This window comes from Microtus pennsylvanicus, chromosome 21, assembly GCF_037038515.1.
Source record: "Microtus pennsylvanicus isolate mMicPen1 chromosome 21, mMicPen1.hap1, whole genome shotgun sequence".
NCBI classification, from domain to species: Eukaryota; Metazoa; Chordata; class Mammalia; order Rodentia; family Cricetidae; genus Microtus; species Microtus pennsylvanicus.
The window spans coordinates 26,298,920-26,321,694 of NC_134599.1; the positions used below are offsets into that span (position 1 = coordinate 26,298,920).

The 22,775-nt window shown below is 44.1% G+C and overlaps 1 protein-coding gene across 3 annotated transcripts in view; it reads right to left on the minus strand.

Moving 5' to 3' along the window:
• The window catches only part of Fez2 (fasciculation and elongation protein zeta 2), a 38,583-nt gene extending 16,164 nt beyond the window's left edge, over positions 1–22,419 (minus strand). For all 3 annotated transcript variants that reach the window (XR_012908713.1, XM_075955220.1, XM_075955219.1), the window contains exons 1-5: positions 22,128–22,419; positions 17,846–17,954; positions 9,628–9,744; positions 7,714–7,855; positions 5,351–5,619 (exon numbers count right to left, since the gene is read on the minus strand). Coding sequence is in view for 2 of the 3 variants with exons in the window: in XM_075955220.1 (XP_075811335.1) it covers positions 5,351–5,619; positions 7,714–7,855; positions 9,628–9,744; positions 17,846–17,954; positions 22,128–22,378 (888 nt within the window). In the remaining variant the exon portion in view is untranslated. The remainder of the gene's footprint in view (positions 1–5,350; positions 5,620–7,713; positions 7,856–9,627; positions 9,745–17,845; positions 17,955–22,127) is intronic.
• Positions 22,420–22,775: the final 356 nt, after the last annotated feature.

Consider the following 22,775-nt stretch of genomic DNA (forward strand, 5'->3'; position numbering starts at 1 on the left):
GAGGCCAAAGAGATCATTGGATCTCATAAAATTAGAGTTAGAGATGGTTGTGAACCAAGTGATAAGGGTGTGGGAAACTCATCCCAGGTCCTCTAAAAGAGCAAGTACTCTTAACTCCTGAGCCCTCTCTCTCCAGTCCCTTCCCTAACATTAAGTACAGTCTATTTAAATCGGGAGTTGACACACTGTTCTGTGAAAGGTCAAACAGTAAGTATTTTAGGCTTTGCTGGCCACACAGCCTCCGCTGAAATGCTTTAACTCTGTCTCCATAGTATGAAAGCAGCCACAGGTGCTATGTAGATGAATGGATATGGCTGTGTTCCAGTAAAACTCTATTTATAAAATAAACAGAGGAGGGATTTGGCTCTTGGGCAGTAGCAGTTTGCTTTGTTACCTTAGAAAATGTTCAAAATTAAAATCCAAATTAAAGAAAGGGAGAAAAGGGTCCCTGGTACTTTTATTTTTCCAAACAAAGGCCAAAGTTTCAAGTAGATATGTCAGAACATCCCGTTTAGGCTGGAACTAGGATTAATTAAATAACACTTCTAGGTGATCTAATAGTGGCTGTCTAAATGAAAACAAATCTCTCTTAGATGTCCACTTTGATCAATATTAAATGGAAAGTTATCACTCAGGGTACTTTTACAAGGCAAGAAGAGATGAACTAAATTGGCCATTAGTCATAATAAGAGGTGCATCAAATACAAAGCAGGGCATTGTGGAAGAAAACATATCCAAGGAAGAGTTTCCTCCAGCTAGCCTGAGTTCTCCCCCCAGCTCTAAGCAACCAATTCCTCACACCTCAAAAACAAATACTTAGGATAATATTCTTTTTAAAACAGAGTTTCCTTTTTTCTCTAGAACTTATAACTTGCCACTTGCTGATATCCCAAACTTCTTTGGGGTAGTGCGTTCCAAGTTATACTAGTTAATACATTTTTGACTGTGCTAAGAATAAGACTCTAAACTCTCTAGTTCGATGTGATTTAGCCAAATAGAAAAGATATCTAAAAAGATTCCTATCTTTGCAATCAAAGACTTAGACTAAGGAACCTCCCACGTGTCCTGTAAATGAAACAGTCAGGATTCTCACAGGGTATGTCCTTTTCCATCCAGACTTACAGAGGCAGGCTACTAAGCAGATAAACAACAGTTCTTTCAAACTTGAGATAATTCAGGATATACAGGGATGAGTGAATTTAAACACAGGCTGGTATATTTCAACTTGTTTTTGTACCCAAGGGGACTGCCTCTAAAAGTTAATGGTCTGTGAAAATGTCTGATACAAACCTGAGTCTCCCCCCAGAAAATAAGAAATCCTGAGGGAATACTACTAATTCAAATCCAAAATCCGAATCTCCTGGAAGTCAGTCTACACACCGGAGATGAGGTGAGGTACTCAGAAGCTGCAAATGAGCCCTTGAGGAGCCTACACTGTGACACGGGGATTGGAGCCAAAGATTACAACACAACACGGTTCTGCAGTAGCCAAGGAATCTGCACCTAGTGACCAGATACAAAAACCATCTCAATTAGGACATCATAGGAAACACAGGAAGGGATACGAATAGATCAAATCACTACTTACCTACCAGATCAGGTCATTTTCAAAGGCTAATCATATCCATTGCTCCTGCAGGGTACTGGCAAACAGTCTCTCTTATACTATTGACAGTGTGAGAACCTGGCCACTTAAAACTTCATATTGTTGGACCTAGAAATTCTATTAGTCTCCATGAGTCCATGTTAGTAATCCAGTTGCACTAACTATGGTTTGATAATATAAATGTCAGATTCTTATAACATTATCTCCGAGCAGAATGTCCAACAAGCAGGTGATTATATACAATAACTAACATTTACTAAGGGTACATGCTAATCTAAGACATAACATTTCATTTAATCCCTCTGAAACTCAGAAGTCTCTATCTCCAGAGTGGCAGGACCAAGACTCAAGACAGCCCAGGACCCTTGATTTATATGCTACTTAGCCTCTAGGGGGTTGCCACCCAATACAAAGTTTCAAGATACAAATGCAGATCTAAGCTTAACCTCTTAAATATTTATTTATCAGAAATGTACCAGATACCTAATCCTGGACACCAAAATGCCACAAAAGCAAAGGTAGATCTCCTATCCTCAAGAAGCCATCACAGAGATGGGCACAAAAACACAAGATTGGTATTTCTGTACTGCTAGAAATAATTAAAAGAAATCATACTAGCCCCAAGAGAGGAGGAGTCTAGTCAATTCTGTGTTGAAGGAAGAGTCACTGAGGAAGGTTATAAGAAAGAAAGATAATGCTTGACCATAATTTTGAAGGATTTAAAAAAAAAAAAAGCAAGGGAAGGGGAGAGAGGGGGTAGAAAGAATGTCCACTGCAGAAAAATGGATGAGCTATATAGAAGCATCAGAGTCACTTAGGTCACCACATTAAGAAGCAGAAGTGCCACCACTCACCCCCAGGTGCCCCAAACAAGACAAGGACGCGTCAAGCACCTGCTGTCTCAGATCACATTCCCCCAAAAGACTGACTCGTCCCAGTGGGAAAGGAGCTGAGGAGGCCCTGCCAAAGGTTGAGCAGTGCCTGGCACAAGGAAGATACTCCACAAACTTGATAAATGGATGCACACTATTGTACCTTACCCCATCTATAATTACCACCTTAAATATTAAAACTCAAACGAAGGTAACATTTCACCTTTATCATATATGCACTGTTTCCTATATGATTTAATGAAATATCACACGGTGATAAAATTTTCTAATGCTCTAGATAGCAGCCCTAACATCCCCCCCACCCAATTTTTTTTTTTTGAGCAAAAGTTCGAAACAAAACACACCTAAAGACAACAGTGGAGAGTTTCACCTTGCTCTGTTCTCCCAGATATTTCATCAGAGTTCATTATCTGAACCTAAGACAACGAAGCTGGCAATTAAGGATTTATTACACCTACTGTAAGTGGGTGTATGTCTCCCAAAGCATTATTGAAAACAAAAGGAAGCCATTCCATATCTAAGGAAAAGTTCAAATTCCATCATTTCTACAGAACTGATGGGAAGGAAAATAGTGACGTCACCAGGAAAAACAGGTAACACGTGGCATGTATATGCAGATCACCATTTTTTTAATTAGTATTGCTGATAACAGTCAGCTCACTGAGTTACATGCCACAACTGCATATTATAGAAAGAATCTAAGGCTGGGTGGTGGTGGCGCACACGCCTTTAGTCCAAGCACTAAGGAGGCAGAGGCCAGGGGATCTCTGTGAGTTCAAGGCTAGCATGGTCTACAGAGCAAATTCCAGGATGGCCAAGGCCACACAGAGAAACCCTATCTCGAAAAATAATAAAGAAATAAATAAATAAATGGAGAAAGAGGAGGAGGAGGAGGAGTTGTTCTTTTTTTTTTTTTTTCTTTTTCGAGACAGGGTTTCTCTGTGGGGTTTTGGAGCCTGTCCTGGAACTAGCTCTTGTAGACCAGGCTGGTCTCGAACTCACAGAGATCTGCCTGCCTCTGCCTCCCGAGTGCTGGGATTAAAGGCGTGCGCCACCACCGCCCGGCAGTAGTTGTTCTTTTGAGCCACTGTAACTATCTTCAAAATCACCAGGTTGAAGCTGTTTGTGTTACAGATGGGATGGTTCTCTGGCATTTGAGACTAAAATAAGACATAGGAAACAAGTGCCAGGAGTTGAGCCATGCCATTACCGTCCTAATTGAAGTTTTTGACACAGATAGTAGATCAGGGTCAGGAAGCGACTTCATGAGTTCAAATATTATGAAAAAATAAATGGCGTCTTGTATGACCCTATTTCAAGACCAATGAAGGTTTAACTATAACCCCCATGTTGTCCTGCCAAATCCATTTCTCGGTATAAATGCCATACAAAATTACACAATGGGTCCACACTAACCCTATTTATATGGGAATTACAGAAAGAAGCCTTTAAAACCCTGTAGGGATAAATTTGTTTTTCTCAGCCAAGTGTTAACAGCAATAAATAGAAGATTTGCATGTAAGCCCTAACAGCGGTTACTCAGAAATTACCACCCATGCTAGGGTTTAGCAACTAAGCATTTCAGTTAATCCCCACTGCCATAACAGGGCAATTTAAAAGATTTGTTTTTATTAATATACTACATGCAAAATGGAAATATCTTTGATATTTTAAAGTAAATTATTTTCCAGGACAGAATAGCCAAACAAATGTTTTCCCTCCAGTATAATCATTAAAAATGACTAAATGAACATCCTTTCCATCAATATTGGTATTTCTCAAAAGTTAGATACATCTGAATCCTTCACAGTGAATTTATACGTTTTATTCCTTCTAAATTTTTACAAATGGACACCACACTAGGAAATGTGAACTCATTCACAAGTTATTCACATCCGGCTAATGGGTATGTGGTAAGATTATGTGTCGCCCACTCGCTGCTGACCCAGCTACCCAGCAACTTGATTCTCTTCCTGGGATTCCATCAGCATCTGCCAGTGAGACTGCATTCTCTGGCAAATAATTCCAGACTTAAAGAGAAAATGGATACTACTTTAAGCCCTGAGAACCAGTTTGTGACACATATTACTATGTTATGTCGCGATTGACAAAAATGATCATTTTAGAAAAACGAGTTGCTTCACCCAACTGTTATACTCTAAATATACAACCAACACCTCTTCACACGCGAAGTCGGGGCGGGAAGATACAAGACCCCACTTGGCCATGGAAAAATGATAACGTTTATGATGACGTTTAACCCATAAAGTCACTTTGGAAAAAGGTTCATGCCGAGAACAAAATACCTTTTATGAAGGCTTGAGATTTCAAATATTCCAGTATGTTCTCACGTGTCAGTAATATTTTGGTCTGCTAAATATGCCGCAGCACCCTCTGATGAGTCAGGAGGAACCTGTTTACATAACACAGTTCAGCTACCCCTAAAAGGGCCCTCTTCATTTCTTCTACTACAACCCCCAGAGCTAAACACAAACAAGAAAATAAAACCACTCATAAGCCTGGCGACCAAACACTGCCGTCCTACTATCTGATGCAGTCAGGAGAGACTGTTGGCCAGTCCTCTTGACTTGAGGACATACTTCCCTTCCTGCTCTTCCTTCCACTCACGTCCCCACTACACACTCGGGTACTGAGGCGTCCAGACAGGGCAATAGGCATCACTAGGAAACACCTTCGTGAAGAAGCAATGTGTTCCAGCAAAAGGCCCCTGTGGCGCTCTGATTAGGCTCACACTCGCGCACAGGTGTGACCAGCCAGACCCACCGCTATTGAGTAGCTGGGCTGGGGCGGCCTGTGGGCAGCACTGGGTGCCTCTGCAAATATCACTTACTGTGCCTGGCATGTGACTTCTCTCGTTCCTCCCATTCTGAGAACTGCCATTTTTGAGCTTCTTCTTCTTCTTGGCGGTCTCTTTGTGTTCTTTCTGCTTGTTCTGCACTTCAATCAGAGCAGAAATAAAGCTGTTTTCCACTTCCTTCTCAAACTCCAGTTCATCTCTCAGGGCCAGCTGCTGCACCAGCTCCTCAGAATACTCCTTGATGGCCGTCTCGATTTCTTCCAGCAGTTCGTTCAGCTCGGACACCGAGAGCCTTTTCACTCCTGTGACCAGAAACAAAGAACGGAGAATACTGAGACACCCCTGTCTCGAAGCAGCATAGTGGGGTGTTTAAAACCAAAGAACAAGATCAAAGTCTAAGCAATTACGCTGACTGTCTGGGATCTTCTCAGAAGCCCAGAGGTGAGTAAGCAATGTCACTCAGCTGAGATGAGAAACGCCTCACAATTTCTAATGTATATAAATCAAACATCCCATGAAGAGTCCTACAGCCAAGACTGAAATCAAGCTGGTGTGAAGAAAGAACAAACACAGAAGGAGAGGAAGGGTCCAGAAACTGCCTGCTGACATACAGAGACAAGATGACCAGGGGTGAAGGGGAGGAGTCACACTGAAAGAACTAAACTCAATGCTTGTTTAATCTTATATCCCCCCTCTCGTGCATCTGGCTGAAGATCAGGAAAATGAAAGGAGGGTCAGTCCACAGGAGTCACCCCGGCTAGCATGGGAGGTCACTGCTGGAGTCCCAATACAAGACTGGATGAGCTGGGGGGGAAGATTTAGAAAGGTCATCCAATAACAATGAGCTTATTAGACGAAATTTAATCCAAATGCAACAGCTGTCCTTACAGAATAAAGACACTATCGGGCAGAAGGCAAAGAAGACCACATGAAAACCCAGGGAGAAGACATCGCAAGCCAAGGAGTTGGATTTTAACACCACCCAGTCTGAGGGACTGTTTGTTACAGGACTGCGACCTAACTAAGGCATACTTCCTATATCTTACCACGCATCCACGCTAGAGTTTGCAATCAGGACTCCAGCAATGCTAAGGGCTCATCTACAGAGTTGCGGCCACATCCCACCAAAAGGTGTCAGAGGACCTTCCACAGGTTAAAAAGAAGCCATACAATACAAAAAGATTGAGGCAGTCCAGCCCCAGACCTCTGCTCGGGCCACAAATACAACCCAGATCACAAGGGTGTTATCCAGCATGGAACCAGGGGTGGCGACAGTCACAGATGCACAGAGAATTCTTGTGCTGGGCGCAGTCATTCAGAACCTCTTTGTGACACCAAACACATAGCAGTATTCAGTGTTCTCATGTAAACACAGATCCCCTTCTAACAAACTTTCATTTCCCAAAATTCCTCAGAGCTCTATCAAAGACAACTATTTATAAACATAAGAATTATTTCCAATTAATACACCCATCTTGCTTTTTATGGGCTAAACTGTCTCCCTCCAAAATGCATGCTGAAGTCTTAGGCCACAGCTCTGCAGAATACACCAGCATTTAGTGCATTTACAGAGACACAGTTGAAGTGGGGTCCAGTGTGACCTGTGTCTTATAAGATGAAATGTGGACACAGATATGTACGGAAGGAAGGCCAGGGGAAGCATGGCCACCCACAGGCAACGGAGGAGAAACAACTAAGCCTTAACCTTGGCCCTGAGGCTGTCAGAACAACCAGAAAATAACTTCAGGCTGTTGAAGCTCTCCAGGCTGCAGTAAATTCTTCCAAAAGCCCCAGCAAACTAATCCAGGGTCTGAAGAAAATACAACACGGTCCTGAACAATGACCAAATTATGTACAAAGAACCAGACAGCCAGAGGACCCAAGAAGATGGGTAGCTTTCTGGAAATGATGACATTATGTGTTGGACATAGACAGAAGGCACAGAGACGGAGGTAAGGAGGGTTTTGTACTGGCTGGTTCTGTGTGTCACCTTGACACAAGCTGGAGTCACAAGAGGATGGAGCCTCAGCTGAGGAAATGCGTCCTTGAGATCCAGCTGTCAGGCATTTCCTCATTTATGAGCACTGAGGGAGGGCCCAGTCCATTGTAGGTGGTGCCAACCCTGGACTGGTGGTCCTGGATTCTAAAAGAAAGCAGGATGAACAAGCCATGGGAAGTAAGCCAGTAAGCAGCACTCCTAATTGACCTCTGCATCAGCTCCTGTCTCCAGATTCCTGCCCTGTTTGAGTTCCTGTCCCGACTTCCTTCGGTGATGAGCAGCCATGCTGAAGTGTAAGCCAAACAAACTCTTTCCTCCTCAACTTCCTTTTTGGCCATGGTGTTTCGTTGCAGGGGAAAAAAAAAAAAAAAAAAAAAACCTAAGATAGGTCTCTTACTCTCTTCATAGCTGCTCATGCTAGACCTCTTCAGAGTCTGAATCTCCTGGGAAAGCATAGAGAGCCGGTCTGACTGTGTGGGGGTCTCATCATCTTCTGGGTCTGGTGATTCCTGCATCATTTCTTCAATTTCTTCAATAACCTTCCAAAACACATATACCAGTGTTAATCGAATGCACAGGAAAAAAGCCTGCCTGTACCACAGCACTCACCGGAGTACCCAAGCAGAAGTACGTGAAGTCCTTATTGTGTGCAGGAAGCACATGGAAAAGTGAACACAGCTTACCAAAAGCTACTTAGAATATATGGACACAAAATTAAACAGAATATGAGCTGGTATGTCCCTCTCAATTCAGGAGATGCTAATACATCTACACATGTCTGGAAAATGGTGCCATGATTTATGCAGACCAGATAATAAAGTTATAGCTAAAAGATAGTAAATAAGGAAACATGTACTCTGTACCACATGCATGCACTCAACATAAATGTAATCTACATTAGCCAAGACTTTGACACAGTACTCGCAAAATGTAATATTCATAAAAATATCCATGTATAAAGCAGGAAGTAGCTCTCTAGCAGCTAAAGAATTTCATATATTAATTCAGTGGAAGACAAAGGGGGTATTTTTAAATTACTGAAAACAGAATCAGATGGGGGGGAGTTGAAAGGAGGATGATTCTAGAAATAAACATGCCTTTAATTAAACCATGACCTGCTGTCCAAAACTGCGGGACTCGAGTCTGGCAACTGTAGACAGCAGAAAGGTACTAACTATGCCTTAAAGGAGTGAGAGGGCATTTAACCATTGACAAAAAAATTAACAACACAATTCAATGAAAATATAAAATGCCATGAGTACACGTGACAGTACCTAGGAATCAGAAAATGTAATCAGTAGCTCTTCAGCTGGGAAAGGACTATGCTACGGAGGAAGACTTCCCAAGAAGGGACTGTCAGCAGGACAGGAGACATTCAAGGCTATAGAGTTGGTTTCTGAGGAGGGGACTGCTCCGGGTCACATCTCTCCCTGGGTTTTTATGCCCTCCGGAACAGCATTCCCTCTCTCTCCAGCACCAGGGCTCCAGCCTAGAACAATCCAAGCACGAGGGAAAGCTGGACCATCAGGACATTCTTAGCGTTACATTTACTCCTCTGACCTTGCCTTAACATATCTCCTTACTGACCTTCTCATCCCTGCCTAAAAATAAAGCGTGACAGAATTCACAGCCCACGTAGCCACGGAACATTTTATTTCAGGAAGTTCTGCTGTCACACTTGGACGACACCACAGAGGTGGGGGGTGTTCAGAAATGACAAGCCTGCCTTGACTGGTTTCAGAGGAGCCCAGGGTTGATATGACTACAGTGAAATGTTTGCTTCTTTCTACGATGCTCAACAGATGCTTCTATTATTTGTCAAAGATTCTTACCCAGGGTTCTACAAAAATTTGTCTGGCAGAGCCAGGCATGGCAGCTCAAGCCTTTGATTCTAGCACTCAGGAGACAGAGGTAGGTGGTGGATCTCTGTAGTTTGAGGCCACCTTGGTCTGCATAGGGAGTTCCAAAACAAACAAAAATACCAACTCAAATACCGTCCAGTTCCTTCAGGTAGGGTAACCTTGTAAAAGAACTTACTGATTATTTGGTGGGGGTGGGGGTTAAGCAATAACCCTTCATTAGTAACTTGTAATCAGTCACAGACAATGCTGAGTCACAGACAATGCTGAGCATAAAAAATCTCACCACTTCCTTGGATAGCATCTACCTTGTTTTTTCCTCTCCGTTGAAGACTCACATTAAGGCTGCATTAGCCACACAGTGTAGGGCAAGTGCAGTAGTTGTGATAAGCACCATCTGCAGTTTTAGTAAGACATGGCTCTCAGCTGTGGGCTCTGCTTCACCTCCATACCTGGTCTGCAGTGAAGAGGGGCTCCTCGTTGACACAGGAGACGATGATCGAATGCATATCCAACTGCTCCCTCAGCTCCTCCTCATCTGAGGTGTCAAAGAGTAAGCCGTCACTCATCTAAAAACAAATGCACCGCCATTTAACAGCAAGTCCTTCTGATGCATATGTCAACATTTCTGCACTAAAGAAGCAACAGAAAGCACACGCAGTAGAGCTATTCCTTGGAAAGGAGTCAGGAGTCACCCTAGATCAAGCCACACCGTGTACTCCCCCAGTAGCAGTAAGTACAGCACAGGACAAACTTTAAAATGACAAGGTCGGCAAGCACCCTATGGTCTCACACAAATGTAGAGCTACTTTTCGAGAAGCAGCACCTACCAGAGCAGCATAAAAACTAACACTTGGATAAAAGGAAAAACAAAATGCAGTATTTATTAGCAAACTGTAAGGCACTGGACTGAACAGAAGGTAGCAACGAGTACATAGTTGACAAACTGGCATGTGTTTCAATTCTAGAAAGCCATCTACCAACTACTTTCTAATATTCAAATACTTAGAATAAAAGTAGTCAACATCCTGGCAGGCAGGAGCCATCCATGAGACATTCAGTCCTCCCAAATGAACATCCCTCCTTCCAAAAGAAGACAGAATACCTCTAGGTTCCTAAAACACCTTTAAGCCTAACTCTGCTGGAGAGTCTCCATTCACCTCAGCTCCATTTGCTTCTATGCTCTGTATCCAGGAGGCTGACCATATGGACCAGATCTAAGGATGCCCTTGACTTCTGGGTTACATATCACTGGCGCACACCAGGAGACTGCAAGGTGAGGAGTGAGCTGGGCACTCATCCTGCTGTCTTCCTCTTTGCCAGGATACCATTTGTCAGCTCTGGCTCTGTACCAAAGACCACAGCTCTTGTCAGGCAGAGTTCTTCTCAGCAAATCTCTCCAGACTATAGAAACTTCTATTTTCCTTTTCATATTGGGGCTGCTAAAGTGACGGTAGCTGTTGCCATGATTGGGGTACTGTACCATCCAGTAACTGTTGCCATGCCTAGGGTACTGTATCATCCAGCAGCTGTTGCCATGCCTGGGGTACTGTATCATCCAGTAGCTGTTGCCATGCCTGGGGTACTGTATCATCCAGTAGCTGTTGCCATGCCTAGGGTACTGTATCATCCAGTAGCTGTTGCCATGCCTGGGGTACTGTATCATCCAGTAGCTGTTGCCATGCCTGGGGTACTGTATCATCCAGTAGCTGTTGCCATGCCTGGGGTACTGTATCATCCAGTAGCTGTTGCCATGCCTAGGGTACTGTATGATCCAGTAGCTGTTGCCATGCCTGGGGTACTGTATCATCCAGTAGCTGTTGCCATGATTGGGGTACTGTATCATCCAGTAGATATTGCCATGCCTGGGGTACTGTATCATCCAGTAGCTGTTGCCATGCCTGGGGTACTGTATCATCCAGTAGCTGTTGCCATGCCTAGGGTACTGTATCATCCAGTAGCTGTTGCCATGATTGGGGTACTGTATCATCCAGTAGATATTGCCATGCCTGGGGTACTGTATCAAGCCTTGTCAATTTCCCTTATGCCTACCCAACCCAATATAAACAGCCCCTTTAGGAATACTGAGTTTTGTATTAATAGCAACTGAAAAGCTACCTGGGAAAGCAACAGAGTCAAGGAACGATTATCTAGCTAGCTGGCTATGAGTCAGTCACCTATTTTCACATGACTATTCTCTTGGTGAACAGAACTAAAATTAGAACTCTATTCTCCAAGAGCAATTAGCACACAGTGAGACAAGGGGCAACAAGGACTGTGGAAGAAAAGAAACGTGCCATTACATTACATAGTACATCATTAAGATGGTCTAGTAATCAATTATTATATTATACAAACGGCCAAGAAACTGTAATCTGAAATTTTTAAATAAATAAATAAAAACCTTTAGAATTCAAATGTGCCAAAATCAGAAGCTTTTTGAGAAGTAACACGATGTCACCAGTGGGAAATTCCTCATATGAATGCTGTGCTCAAGACACAGGTACATCAAAAGTATTACATAAAATTGCCATCAGACTATGTATATAAGGTATATGTGACACAGAAATGTAATTATGTTTACACCTGGATCCCATCTCCATATCTCAGTACATGCCTACAAATATCCCAATTTTTTAAAAAAAAATCCAAAATCTGAAACACTTCAGGCATTTTGGATATGGAATATTTGAACACTTATAAATGTAACATTTAGCATAACTAAATTAACACATTTTAGGCAGGTGTAGTAACTCAGGCCTGTAATGCCAGTGAAAGGCTGAGACAGGAGGATCAAGTCAGCTCACAGCCATCCTAAGCAACTTAGTAATATTCTGTCTCAAAATGAAAAGTACGAGGCCAGTTAGGGATCTAGCTCAGTTGTAGACAAGACCTGTTTAAAGCCCTGGGTCAAACCCCAGTACTCAGGGGAAGGGAGGTTCATCTGGAAAAATGATTTTATTTACTAGTACATAGGATATATTTAAACTTCAGGATACCATGAAGCGGATGCAGGTCCCTAGAGCCTTCCCAGTTCCTTACACAGAAGTTTTCAGATGAATGTCAGCCAGGGTAAGGCCGGTGAATGAAAAAGGCATAGGAAGGAGCCACAGGCATGCTGGTTTCCCATGGGAGGGTGGCAAAGCCTGCTGTTCACCAGGTCTACTGTCAGTAAGTAATTCCCTGCAGACCCTCAGGGACAATGTGCCTCCTCTCTGTTTCCCACAGCGTCTTAGGCCAGGAAAGGCCTGGCAGCAGGGACTCTGACATACACACCCCGTGAAATTTCAGAACACCATGTGTCAAAGACAAAAGAAAAACGAGCAGACAGAAGAGTCGGAATTAATACATCACTTTAATTTACAACAGCAACAATAGATGCCAAAAACCAATCAATGCAATTTCCCTGTTCAAAAACAAAATCCATCCTGGAGCCTGGAATCGAATGTCCAGCCAACTGAACAACTGGGCGGAAGCTAAAAATAAAGACATTTTTAGATGTGCAGTACTCAAAGAATGTACCTTTCCTGCACCCATTCTCAGAAAGATACCCACAGGAGACTGGGGAGGAAACGGCAGACAAACACAAGGGGCAGAGACAAGGCAGAAGTCAAGGTCATTCTTGCGACGACAGAGGATGTCTGGGATGGTTAGAGAGAGAGCAACCCATTCACACTAGAAAGGCCACTGCACAGCCACAATTGTCTACTCAGGGTCTCTTAAACTGTCTACTTGCCACCCCCTTTTAACTAAAAAAATTTTCACATGCCCTTGTATCTATATAAAAAAGAAACCATCTACCAATAAGACATTAGGAAATTTAGAAATGTATTTTACAACATTTCTTTTGGTAGAGGTGTATTTTTCCATGTAATAAGAATAAACCAAATCTGCATACTAGTGGAGTATATGTTTATTTTTACATACCAATTAAATCTTAGCTGAAAATTTGATACCCCCAAGACACAGCCTATCTTCAATGCTTTTCAGACTCAATCAAGATTTTGATTTTATTTTATTTTTTATTTTATTATTATTATTATTTTGGTTTTTTGAGACAGGGTTTCTCTGTGGTTTTGGAGCCTGTTCTGGAACTAGCTCTTGTAGACCAGGCTGGTCTTGAACTCACAGAGATCCGCCTGCCTCTGCCTCCCGGATTTTTATTTTATAATCCTCAATGCTAAGAATGCCAAATATATAGTACAAAGGAGCAGAAGCATGTTTAGGGCCATTCCAGCGACTATTGAAAACCCTGTTGCAATCCTAAGCCAAAATTCACTGAACAATTTTTGATGGGAGCTCATTAGCAACTCAAACAATAGTTATTTAAGTCCAACATTCTGACACATTACAATCTGAAGATACACCGATGTGATACTTGCCTGGTTCAGAATGAAAAAAGGAAAATACTACGTCCTTGGTTTCTGTAATCAAACAATTATGTTTCTATAGGAACAGAGAACTTGGTATGCACAGTGCAAACAGTGCAATGCATGTTTACTGCAACAGTCCCGGATCTGAGCAGAGATGTCACAGGTGGCACGTGCAGGGCAGAGTGCACAAGCTGTGTTCAGAACCAAGGCTGCAGTAAAGTCACAAGATGCACCGAGTGAACACTGGCAGCAACACCTAGGATTCGTTACACACTCCAGTTTGAATTGATCTGGGGTATATTCGGAAACTCTTTACTGCAGTCAGCTTTCTTTCCTGCCCACATTCACTGACGCAGCGCCGTGTGGGGTCAGACTGAGTTTACGAAGCTGGGGTCCCACTAGCACACTATCGAAATGAGGTGTATGTCCCCGCGAGGCTGACTGACATGTGACTGTGGTAAGTATGCCTCACACAAAATGTCAGATGAACTTCCCCGGGGATTCTGACAGGCTTACACACTGGGAGAGCAGGAGAAGGGAAAGTCTGCCTGTCGGTTAGAGCTGGAAAGTGGGGGACAGTAAGAGCGCAATTTCATCCTCTGGGGAGGCCAACGCGCAAAGTCCGTGAGAGAGAAAACTGAGTCAAAAGGTTATCTGCTAGCACAGCAGCTGGCGGTGGCAGCAGCGGCCACCGAGGATGCAGGGCAGGAGCAGCCCTCACGTCTCGGCCCCCGTAGTGCTTGCTACTAAATGATGGCAGTTACTTCTGATAACTAATCCCAGTGAGAAAGGTTCAGAGACGAGGCTCTTCATGAGAGTTTGAGTCCACTGCCATAGAAACAAAGAGCGGGGTGGGGGAGGGGAGCTGGTAGGGTCACAGTGTGATCAGAGCATACAGGATGACACCCATAGTCAGTATTCCCATGCCGTACACTCACCTGCCCCATCATCCTTCCCTGTAGCTTGAACATTAGAATTTTGTTTTCTTTTTCTTCCCTGCCTTATAAATAAAGTTTTAATTTTAGAATCACTGTTAAGAAAAACATCATCATATCCATCCTCTTTCTACTCTGGGAGATATCAAGATGCACTAGAAAACAAACCCTGTGGACCAGGCACGGTGGGCACGCCTAGGATTCCAGCACTGGGGAGATGAGACAGAAGGACTTCAACTTCATCCCCAGCTAGGTAGCAAGTTCAAGGCCAACCTGGGCTACTTGAGTGACGGGAAGATGGAGAAGAGGAGGAGGAAAGTAACATCCGATTGTACCCAAGAAGGAAAGGGAAGGTCACGAGAGACACCCCAAGCCAAAATGATGAAAGCATTCCATCACCCAAGCACAGTAAGCAGGAGCACTCATCTAGAACAGGTTCCAAACACACCAAAAATGCAAAAACACTGCACTACGAAATTTCCATGACAACAGAAATAATGATCCCAGATCATCTTTCCGGAGGGGTAACCAGGCCCACTCCCCATTTTCCCCCACACCAGGCCTTTGAAAGCTAACCCCTGACTGACAAGGGGCTCCTCAGTCACCCTCCCAGCGAGCAGACTGTGCCTTCCGAAAGCCAAGATTCCCTTCACGCCTCCCATGCCTGGGTGAGGCCCAGCTGATCCTACCGTGGCCCTGCATTCAACTGCACACCCAGCAAATGGAAAAAACATGCCCATAAAAGAATGTGGAATGTGCCAGGCTTCTAGAAAGGACCCAACAAATGCGAAAAATGTGTGCCATGACCGTCAGTGAGAGAAAATGAAATCTAACTGTTGTTTTCCTGAATATTGTTAACACGAAAAAGCAAATTATTCTCTTATTCTTGAGAAAAAAATTCCCCTTAAAGATCCCATTTCATACGGAGGATAGTGTAAAGATGCTTTCAAAAGCCAAATTTTACTCAGTCGTGGAAAGAATACAGCGCCGACATGGCGATGATGATACCACTTTCCTAGGCTACATTTTGTCCTAACTGTACAGCACCGAGGAGTCCCACGATGGCTCTGCCTGACTCATGCGCACCAGTTCTTCAGGAACTCTGTGCAGAGATGATCTTTCTGGGGGTGGAGCTCTACTCTGTCAGCAGAAGAAGAGCCACAGCAAGGCACGCCACCGACCGAGTGATCGTCGCGTGTCTATTTGACCTACCGAGTCTTCCCAGGTAAAGCCTTCCACATCAGTCCCAGTATTAACTGGAAAGTCTTTACTCGTCACTAGCATGGCCACAGACATACTCTGACACTACAAACAGCATCCGAGGGACACAAAAGGAATGGAGTTACAGAGGAACAATACAAGATTGATATTTTATTCAGTGAAGTCGGGTCGGAGTACTTGAATCATGGAGCTACTGTGCTTCTTTTCAAAGCTATGAAATGCCCTGTTTTATGCTACTTTTTTAGAATGTCAATAAGAAAATATACCCAAAAAAAGAAAATATACTCATGAATCCTTTCAATTAAAAAAATTAAATTAAAACAAGGCAAAATTTCCATCATGGTTTCTGACTTCAGTCTCAGTGAAAAAGTGGAAGTCTCCGTTTATCTACTTACTCAACAGACAGGCTACTAAGAGCAGTAACAGAGTCAGTTACTAGAAAGTCACAATCTAATGACCGCAACCGAAACATGATTAGTGAGAAAGCACCGTGATTTGAAAGACACATGGACGCTGCCCTATTGGGACTAGCACCCAGGAGACAACAGGGCTAAACTCACTGGGACAGAAAACAAACCCTGTAAAAGTTCACATCTCCGCAGGGCTCTCCAGTTTCTACACAGGAGCATGTTTTCTTCCGCGAGAGGATTTAGGCCATGGTGAAGAAGCCATCTGTCAGTGATGCTGTAGGTGGGGTTTCTCCCATCTGAGAGGCTGGATTAAGTGTCCTGTAGAGACCCTAAAATTGTCTAATTCCATGAGATCAGCAGAGGCTAAAACAGTAATAGGAAGCTTCAGAGAAGCAGGGGAACTTGGACAAAGTCCCAAATGACAGCTAAGCCCTAAATAAACAGAAGATGGAACAAAAGCGATCTAGCTCTGGTCCTGTTTAGTAAATGTGTGTCAGGTCAACCTGCAAAGCCTAAAGGAGTTAATGACAGGAGGAAGCAGTGAGGCTGGTTAGCTATGAGAATTCTGGCAAACAGAGTCAGAATCTTATATTCCACTAGACATTGAAAGTAACGGCTTTTGCAAGTGACATATTTAAGAAAATCAATTCATGAAACGTTAACAACACTGCTTACCACAGTGACAGCCGCACAGCATTACGTTCCCTGTGATCGCACAATGGCACTGAATGGAACAGAGCGCCAGGGGATCTGACATGCGTTCACACTGCTCTGCTGAAGAACTTAGAACGTAAAACAGGGTGAGTCTGAAATTTAAATCATTTGGCTATTTAATGGAGCTCTCTCTGCTAATGTCTACTGCAAATCACTCCTTTCCGGCCCCGAGTCATCACACCACTGTGTCCACGCTTGTCACACAAGGCATCTTCATGTGACAATATCAGGATGGACATATATTAAAACGTCAAAAATCAGTAATGGGAAGACATCTGGGTGCTAAAGTGGGGAGACACAAGCATGAGGACCTAACTTCAGATCCACAGCACCCACATAAAAGCCAGGCACAGTAGGATGCAACCTATAATTCTAGTGCTGGGGGGAGGGGAGGGCAGAAAGAGAAAGAGAGGAACTAGGGCTGGCTGGTTGGCCGGCCAGCCTCGCTGAATTAGTGAGGCCCAGATTCATAAGACAACCTATCTTAAAAGGTAAGGCAGAAAATGACTGAGGTGAATACCCAATGCCAACCAGCAGATAAATGCACACGAGCACTCACACACACATACACACATGAGTGTACAGATCATACATGCACACAAAAAGTCAAGAACAGAAATGTCTTTTGATGGTTCCCTAATAATCACAGAAATATACGTGGTGCCCAGCGTCACTAAATTACATACCATTTACTCTCTACTGATATCCTAATACCCCCAAAATATGTTTAATAAAACAGGAGGATTCTGAGTGTTCTCACTCTATCACAGTTTGGTTGTATAAGCAGAAGGTGGAGATCGTTGGTGACAGAATTTAGCAGCCATGCAAAAATGAAGACATAAGGAACGGCAAGATCACACCAGCAAAGGGACAGTAGTGGATCCAAGGCCGCAAGAGTAGGCCGGACAGCGGCTTGAAAACAAGAGGCAGCTCCAGGAGCTTGTGCTAAGAGATGCTGCCCCTACTGTCCCACTATCAGCACCGCTGCACAGTCATTGGGTCCAGTTCCTCACTTACCCCTTTCTCTGAGAGGTTCAGAGTAAGCAAATGCAAAGCCCTCGTATGGGACGACTTCCAGTCTACCGGCATGACATTCCCGTAATTATCGGTCAGGGCATTCCAAATCCTTAAACAGAAGAAAACAGCAGTCAGTGAAATATAACACTCCACGTGGCTTTTATTAAAGATCCAGCAAAAGGACCCAGAGTAAAAAAATTGTTAAAAATTAAAATAAAAAAACAGAACGTGCATTGTTTCTTAGAAAAGCAACAACAAAAGTCATGAAAAATCCTAATTGGACTGACTATGTGCAGGACACTGTTCCAAGAAGTTTACACACACAGAAGAATGACAGAGCGCGCACACACACACACACACACATACACACTAAGTAACTAAATGTAAAAAAAAACAGTATAGATAGATAAATGAAGACACAGACACACACATACACACGAAAACATACAGAGTCATTTAATCCTCAAAAACATTAGAAGCAAAAAAAAAAACCTACATTAGAAGCAGAACCCTTTATTACCCTCATTTTCCAAGTGAAGAGCCAGGAAACACGGACAATCTCAGGACTGTCTCCAGAGACACAAAGCAAACATGCTGTGCTTTCCAAAGACATGCTATATTCTCTGGAGGAAGGATTCCATCTCGGTGTGAGAACAGGGTTTGATATCTATTTGTTATGTAACAGGGTAAGAATTGAGGCTGAGGAGAGGAGAGACCGTGAGGGATCACAGTGCAGGCAGGTTACACAGTCAACACAACTACCCACCTTATCAAACAACATCTGGGTTCAGGGGTGATGGAGTAAAGTGAAGGGACATTTGGCTTGGACTCAAGAAACAGAATTGTATATTCATTTCCCTTCAAATAATGAGCCAGTCTTTGGCAAGTTCCTAACCTGCCTGGGTATCAGTTGCCCTACAAGATGAAGCTTAGACATGAAGTGGGCATCTTTTCCAGCTCCAACATTTTAAACATTAATTCAAACAAATCGTATTGAAAATATTACAAACCATGATGGACAAAGACAGCAGACTTCACGATCAAAATTCAGGGTCTGGTACCAAAATAATCATCAACATAGTACAACATGATGTTTTATGGGGAAAAAAGCATAAGTTCAGAGATATCAGTAAGATAAAATTTAGTTAAGGTAAGAGAGATTAAACTCTACATATCTGAGCTACTTACTGGGAGACAACACTAACATGTCACATTTTTTAAAGTTAAAATGTATAACAGGTATCTAATTGTAAGTAATAAATCATGAAGTATTTAGAAAAGCATTTTTTATTCAAGTTTGTCAGCAATCAATATACAAACAACCCTAGCAAGGGCAAAAACGCAATAAGGAAAAGCAACATACTTGATTTAATAAACAAAATTCTATGCTTAAGAAAAGAAGCTGCCAGAAGTATAACAACCCAAGGGGTGTGGTGGCTTCCAAAGCAAATCAACCTCGAGAAAAACATGAACCCAAAAGGCTCTAGGAAGCAGGGTCTATCATCCTACAAATCAGAACCTGGTGTTCTCCATTGTCAATGAACCAGAACTGGAGGCAAAGGCAAGCTACTTGCTGAGTCTGACCATCCTGGGCCACAACTTTTCAAACACTTAACAACTGACTATATACCTAACCCTGGCCAAGGACACAGACTATTCTAAAAGGTGAGGAGGCCCAGGTTTGGAGGAGCTGCTTTGCCTGTTGGTCACATCCTTCTTCAAAGAAGCTACAAGACAAAGACAGTGGAGTTTCTCTCCAGGAAGGAGTATCTCTGGGCTCCAGCTTCCAAGAACAAGACGGTAAACAAGGCCATCACTCTCCCTCTCCCAAGGTCAGAACAATTGTAGCTAGAAGGACATAAGGTCAACTTCCCGCAAAGATTTCCAGAATTCTCTAGTCAAGACATCTGAGCTGCCTTGTCCTTATCATAAATATTATGACCTGTCATAAACAGCTGGTGGAAGAGCTCCCTCCCAGCCAAAGTCCTGTAGACAGCGGCTCCAGGGGACACTGTCCTGGCCATCCTGGGCCACAGTACAATCCATACTGACAGAAACTGAAAGCAAAGCTCAAGGAAGTTAAGTAAAAGATCCAAGTCCAGGCAAAGGGATTTCCTTACTGCTGAAAGATGCTGAAATGGACCCTACAAAGCCCAAGTACACCAGAGGGAGGAGACGAGGGGGAGTGAGCCCTAGCTCTTACAAGAGTTCTTACACATTCCCAAATCAGGAGACACGTACTCTTACTAACACACCACCTACTAAAAAACATATCAGGAGCAACAGGGGTTACAGATGAAGCCCAAATGCTAAAATGTTTGCCTAGCCTGGGCGAGCCCTGGAATCAAACCCCAGCACCACAGAAAAGTGGGTGTGTTGGTGTGTGTGTACTCTGGTAATCTTGCACCAGAAAGATCAGGAGTTCAAGGTCAACCTGAGGCTCTACCTCCAAACAAGGAAGGGGAAGTGACAAAAGGCTTGGTGGTTTACTAGGGAATTACACACAGTCCAACACTTGGGGGCAGCAGGAAGAACTGGAAGTCAAGGTCAGCCTCAGTGCAGAGCAAGTTCAAAGCCAGCTTGGGCTAGAAACAAAACCGGAAAAGCAACAAAATAGCTTAGACTTTTCAGTCACCTAAGTTTGAAGGGCAGGCTAAAATAAACTTTGCAGAATGTCCAGCTGAAGCAAAAATAGGTCTTCTAAGAATCTTAGGACAAGGCACATGCATCTTTTTTAGGTAAGTTACTCATAAATATAATTTTAAAATCCAGAATATGCAGCAAGCCTCAACAAAGTGTACGAATCTACACACACGTAAAGCTATATCTTTGGAAAATTCCACAAAAGTCACCTTTTGTTATGCCAGCACACCTATCTCTGCATTTAAAATCCCACCATAAGTTTACCCCTCCTCTGCCCCTGGGCAAAAGAAATGATAAAAAGGAATGGTGTTGGAAAACAGCTCTTCAGCCCCGTGTGCAGGTGTCCTCTCCCGGCTCTTTCTTGACAAATCTCCTAATTCCCTGAGGAATTAAAACTCTTTTCTTAACAGGAGTCTTATCATCATTCAAGAATTTTTCACGTGGCTTGGCCGGTAAAGGCGCCTACAGCCACAGGGACCAATGATGCTGGAGAGCCACATGATTGGGAAAAAGGAAGCACCATCCATGAGGGGTCCTTTGACCATCCATGAGGGGTCCTTTGACCATCCATGAGGGGTCCTTTGACCATCCATGAGGGGTCCTTTGACTCCAAGGATGTGCCACCGCACTGGAGAGCCTTGCTGCAGCCACCCACACTCACACAAGTACTCACAAAAAATTAATAAAATGTAATAAAAAGGTTTCTTTTTCTAACTAACCTCTAGTCCCTCCACCGCTCCAGTGCTTTGGAAATAGGTCCCACCCAAGCCTTCTGAGAGAACTCAGTGCACCTAGAGCCTCCGGTCTCCCTACAAACAAAACACTCTCTCGCGCTGGCTCCCACCATTCTCTTAGTTTTCTTATGAGGTTAAATCATGGTCCATAATCACAACTTTCACTTAACCAAACAATGACTGGAGTTTAAGTGTTTAAATAAAGTGCTCTCGTCAACCCTTGTGAACGTTCTCATAAAAGTAGTCACATAAAAGATTCTGTAGCCATTGCCTGCCATGCACTAACTAGTCTTCCCAATACACTACCGGATCCTCGACATTAGTAACTGCCGCCCTTCACTTTTTGCTTCTGTGGCAGTTTGCTCTTGTGGTCCTAACAGATTTCTGTGTCATCAATGGTACCTCACATCCCTGCACCTTTGCACCTGACTCCATCAGGATTCAATTTGCGGGCTGCTTGCCCTATGAAGTCTTCATTCGGACATCCCCTTTGAAATAATTCTCCTATAGCAGGTACAAATATCTATCAAAGCACTCATCACATCCATAAAACATCCATTTAACAGACCTATGTCCCATCCCACTTGGTGTCCTACTTGGAAGGAGCAATGCACACTTTGGTCATGCCCAGTGCCAAGTACTTGGCAGGGGCTTTAACAGAAGCGAGTTGAAGGAACGAATGATCCGCCCGTACCCCAGGAGGCAGCACACAGGGGTCTGCAGGAGGGTTCAAGGGAAGGCAAAGGGCTTTTAAACTCCAGCCGGCCAGGCCAGCAGCTCGGGGCGGGGCTGGGAGCTGCCGAGGAGGAAGGAGGGCGTGGGGCGGGGCCTGCTGGGACTCCCGGTGGCGGCGGGGGCAGGGCGAGGTGGGGGCTGCTCCCGCCCGATCCCGGGCCCGCACTCACTCGTCGCCTTGCAGGAGGCTGCGCTCCGTGATGGGCCGCACGGTCGTCCGCGGGGGCTCGGCGTCCTTCGAGGGGCGGAAGCACAGGCTCAGCTTCTCCTCCAGGCTGCAGGCCAAGGCCGGGAAGCTGTCGCCGCCCGCGGGTGCCCCTGCTTCGGCCTCAGGGCTCGCGTTACAGTTCTCCTGGTCCTGGACGCTCCGGGCCGGCTCCTGGAACTCGTAGAAATCCTGCCAGTCCCCGTCCGCCGCCATCGCGCCCGCTGCCGGCGCGCACCCCTCCCCGGCCGGCCGGCCACGCCCTGTCGCTGTAGGACCACGCCCCCTGGTGCCGCCCACTCGTGGCCCCGCCCCTTGGCCTTCTGCTCCGGGGTGTGTGATTCCTAAAGTGTCCCCTAGAATCTTCTTCTGGTGTCTTTTGGAGCTGACCACTAGTTCCCAGGGAAAAGGAGGTCTTAACTGAGTTGAGTCACTTCCTATGTTCTTGATCATTTAGAAATAAGTTCCCTCAGCGTCCCTGTCTAAAAGTGGCGAAAAAGGAAGAGTTTTTTTTAAACCTAGTGTTAGATTTTTTTTTTTTGCCCCAGGGGACCTGTCTCGTAACATTCCATCCAGAATGACAAGAGTTACTGGGAAATGTTTAAATGGTAGC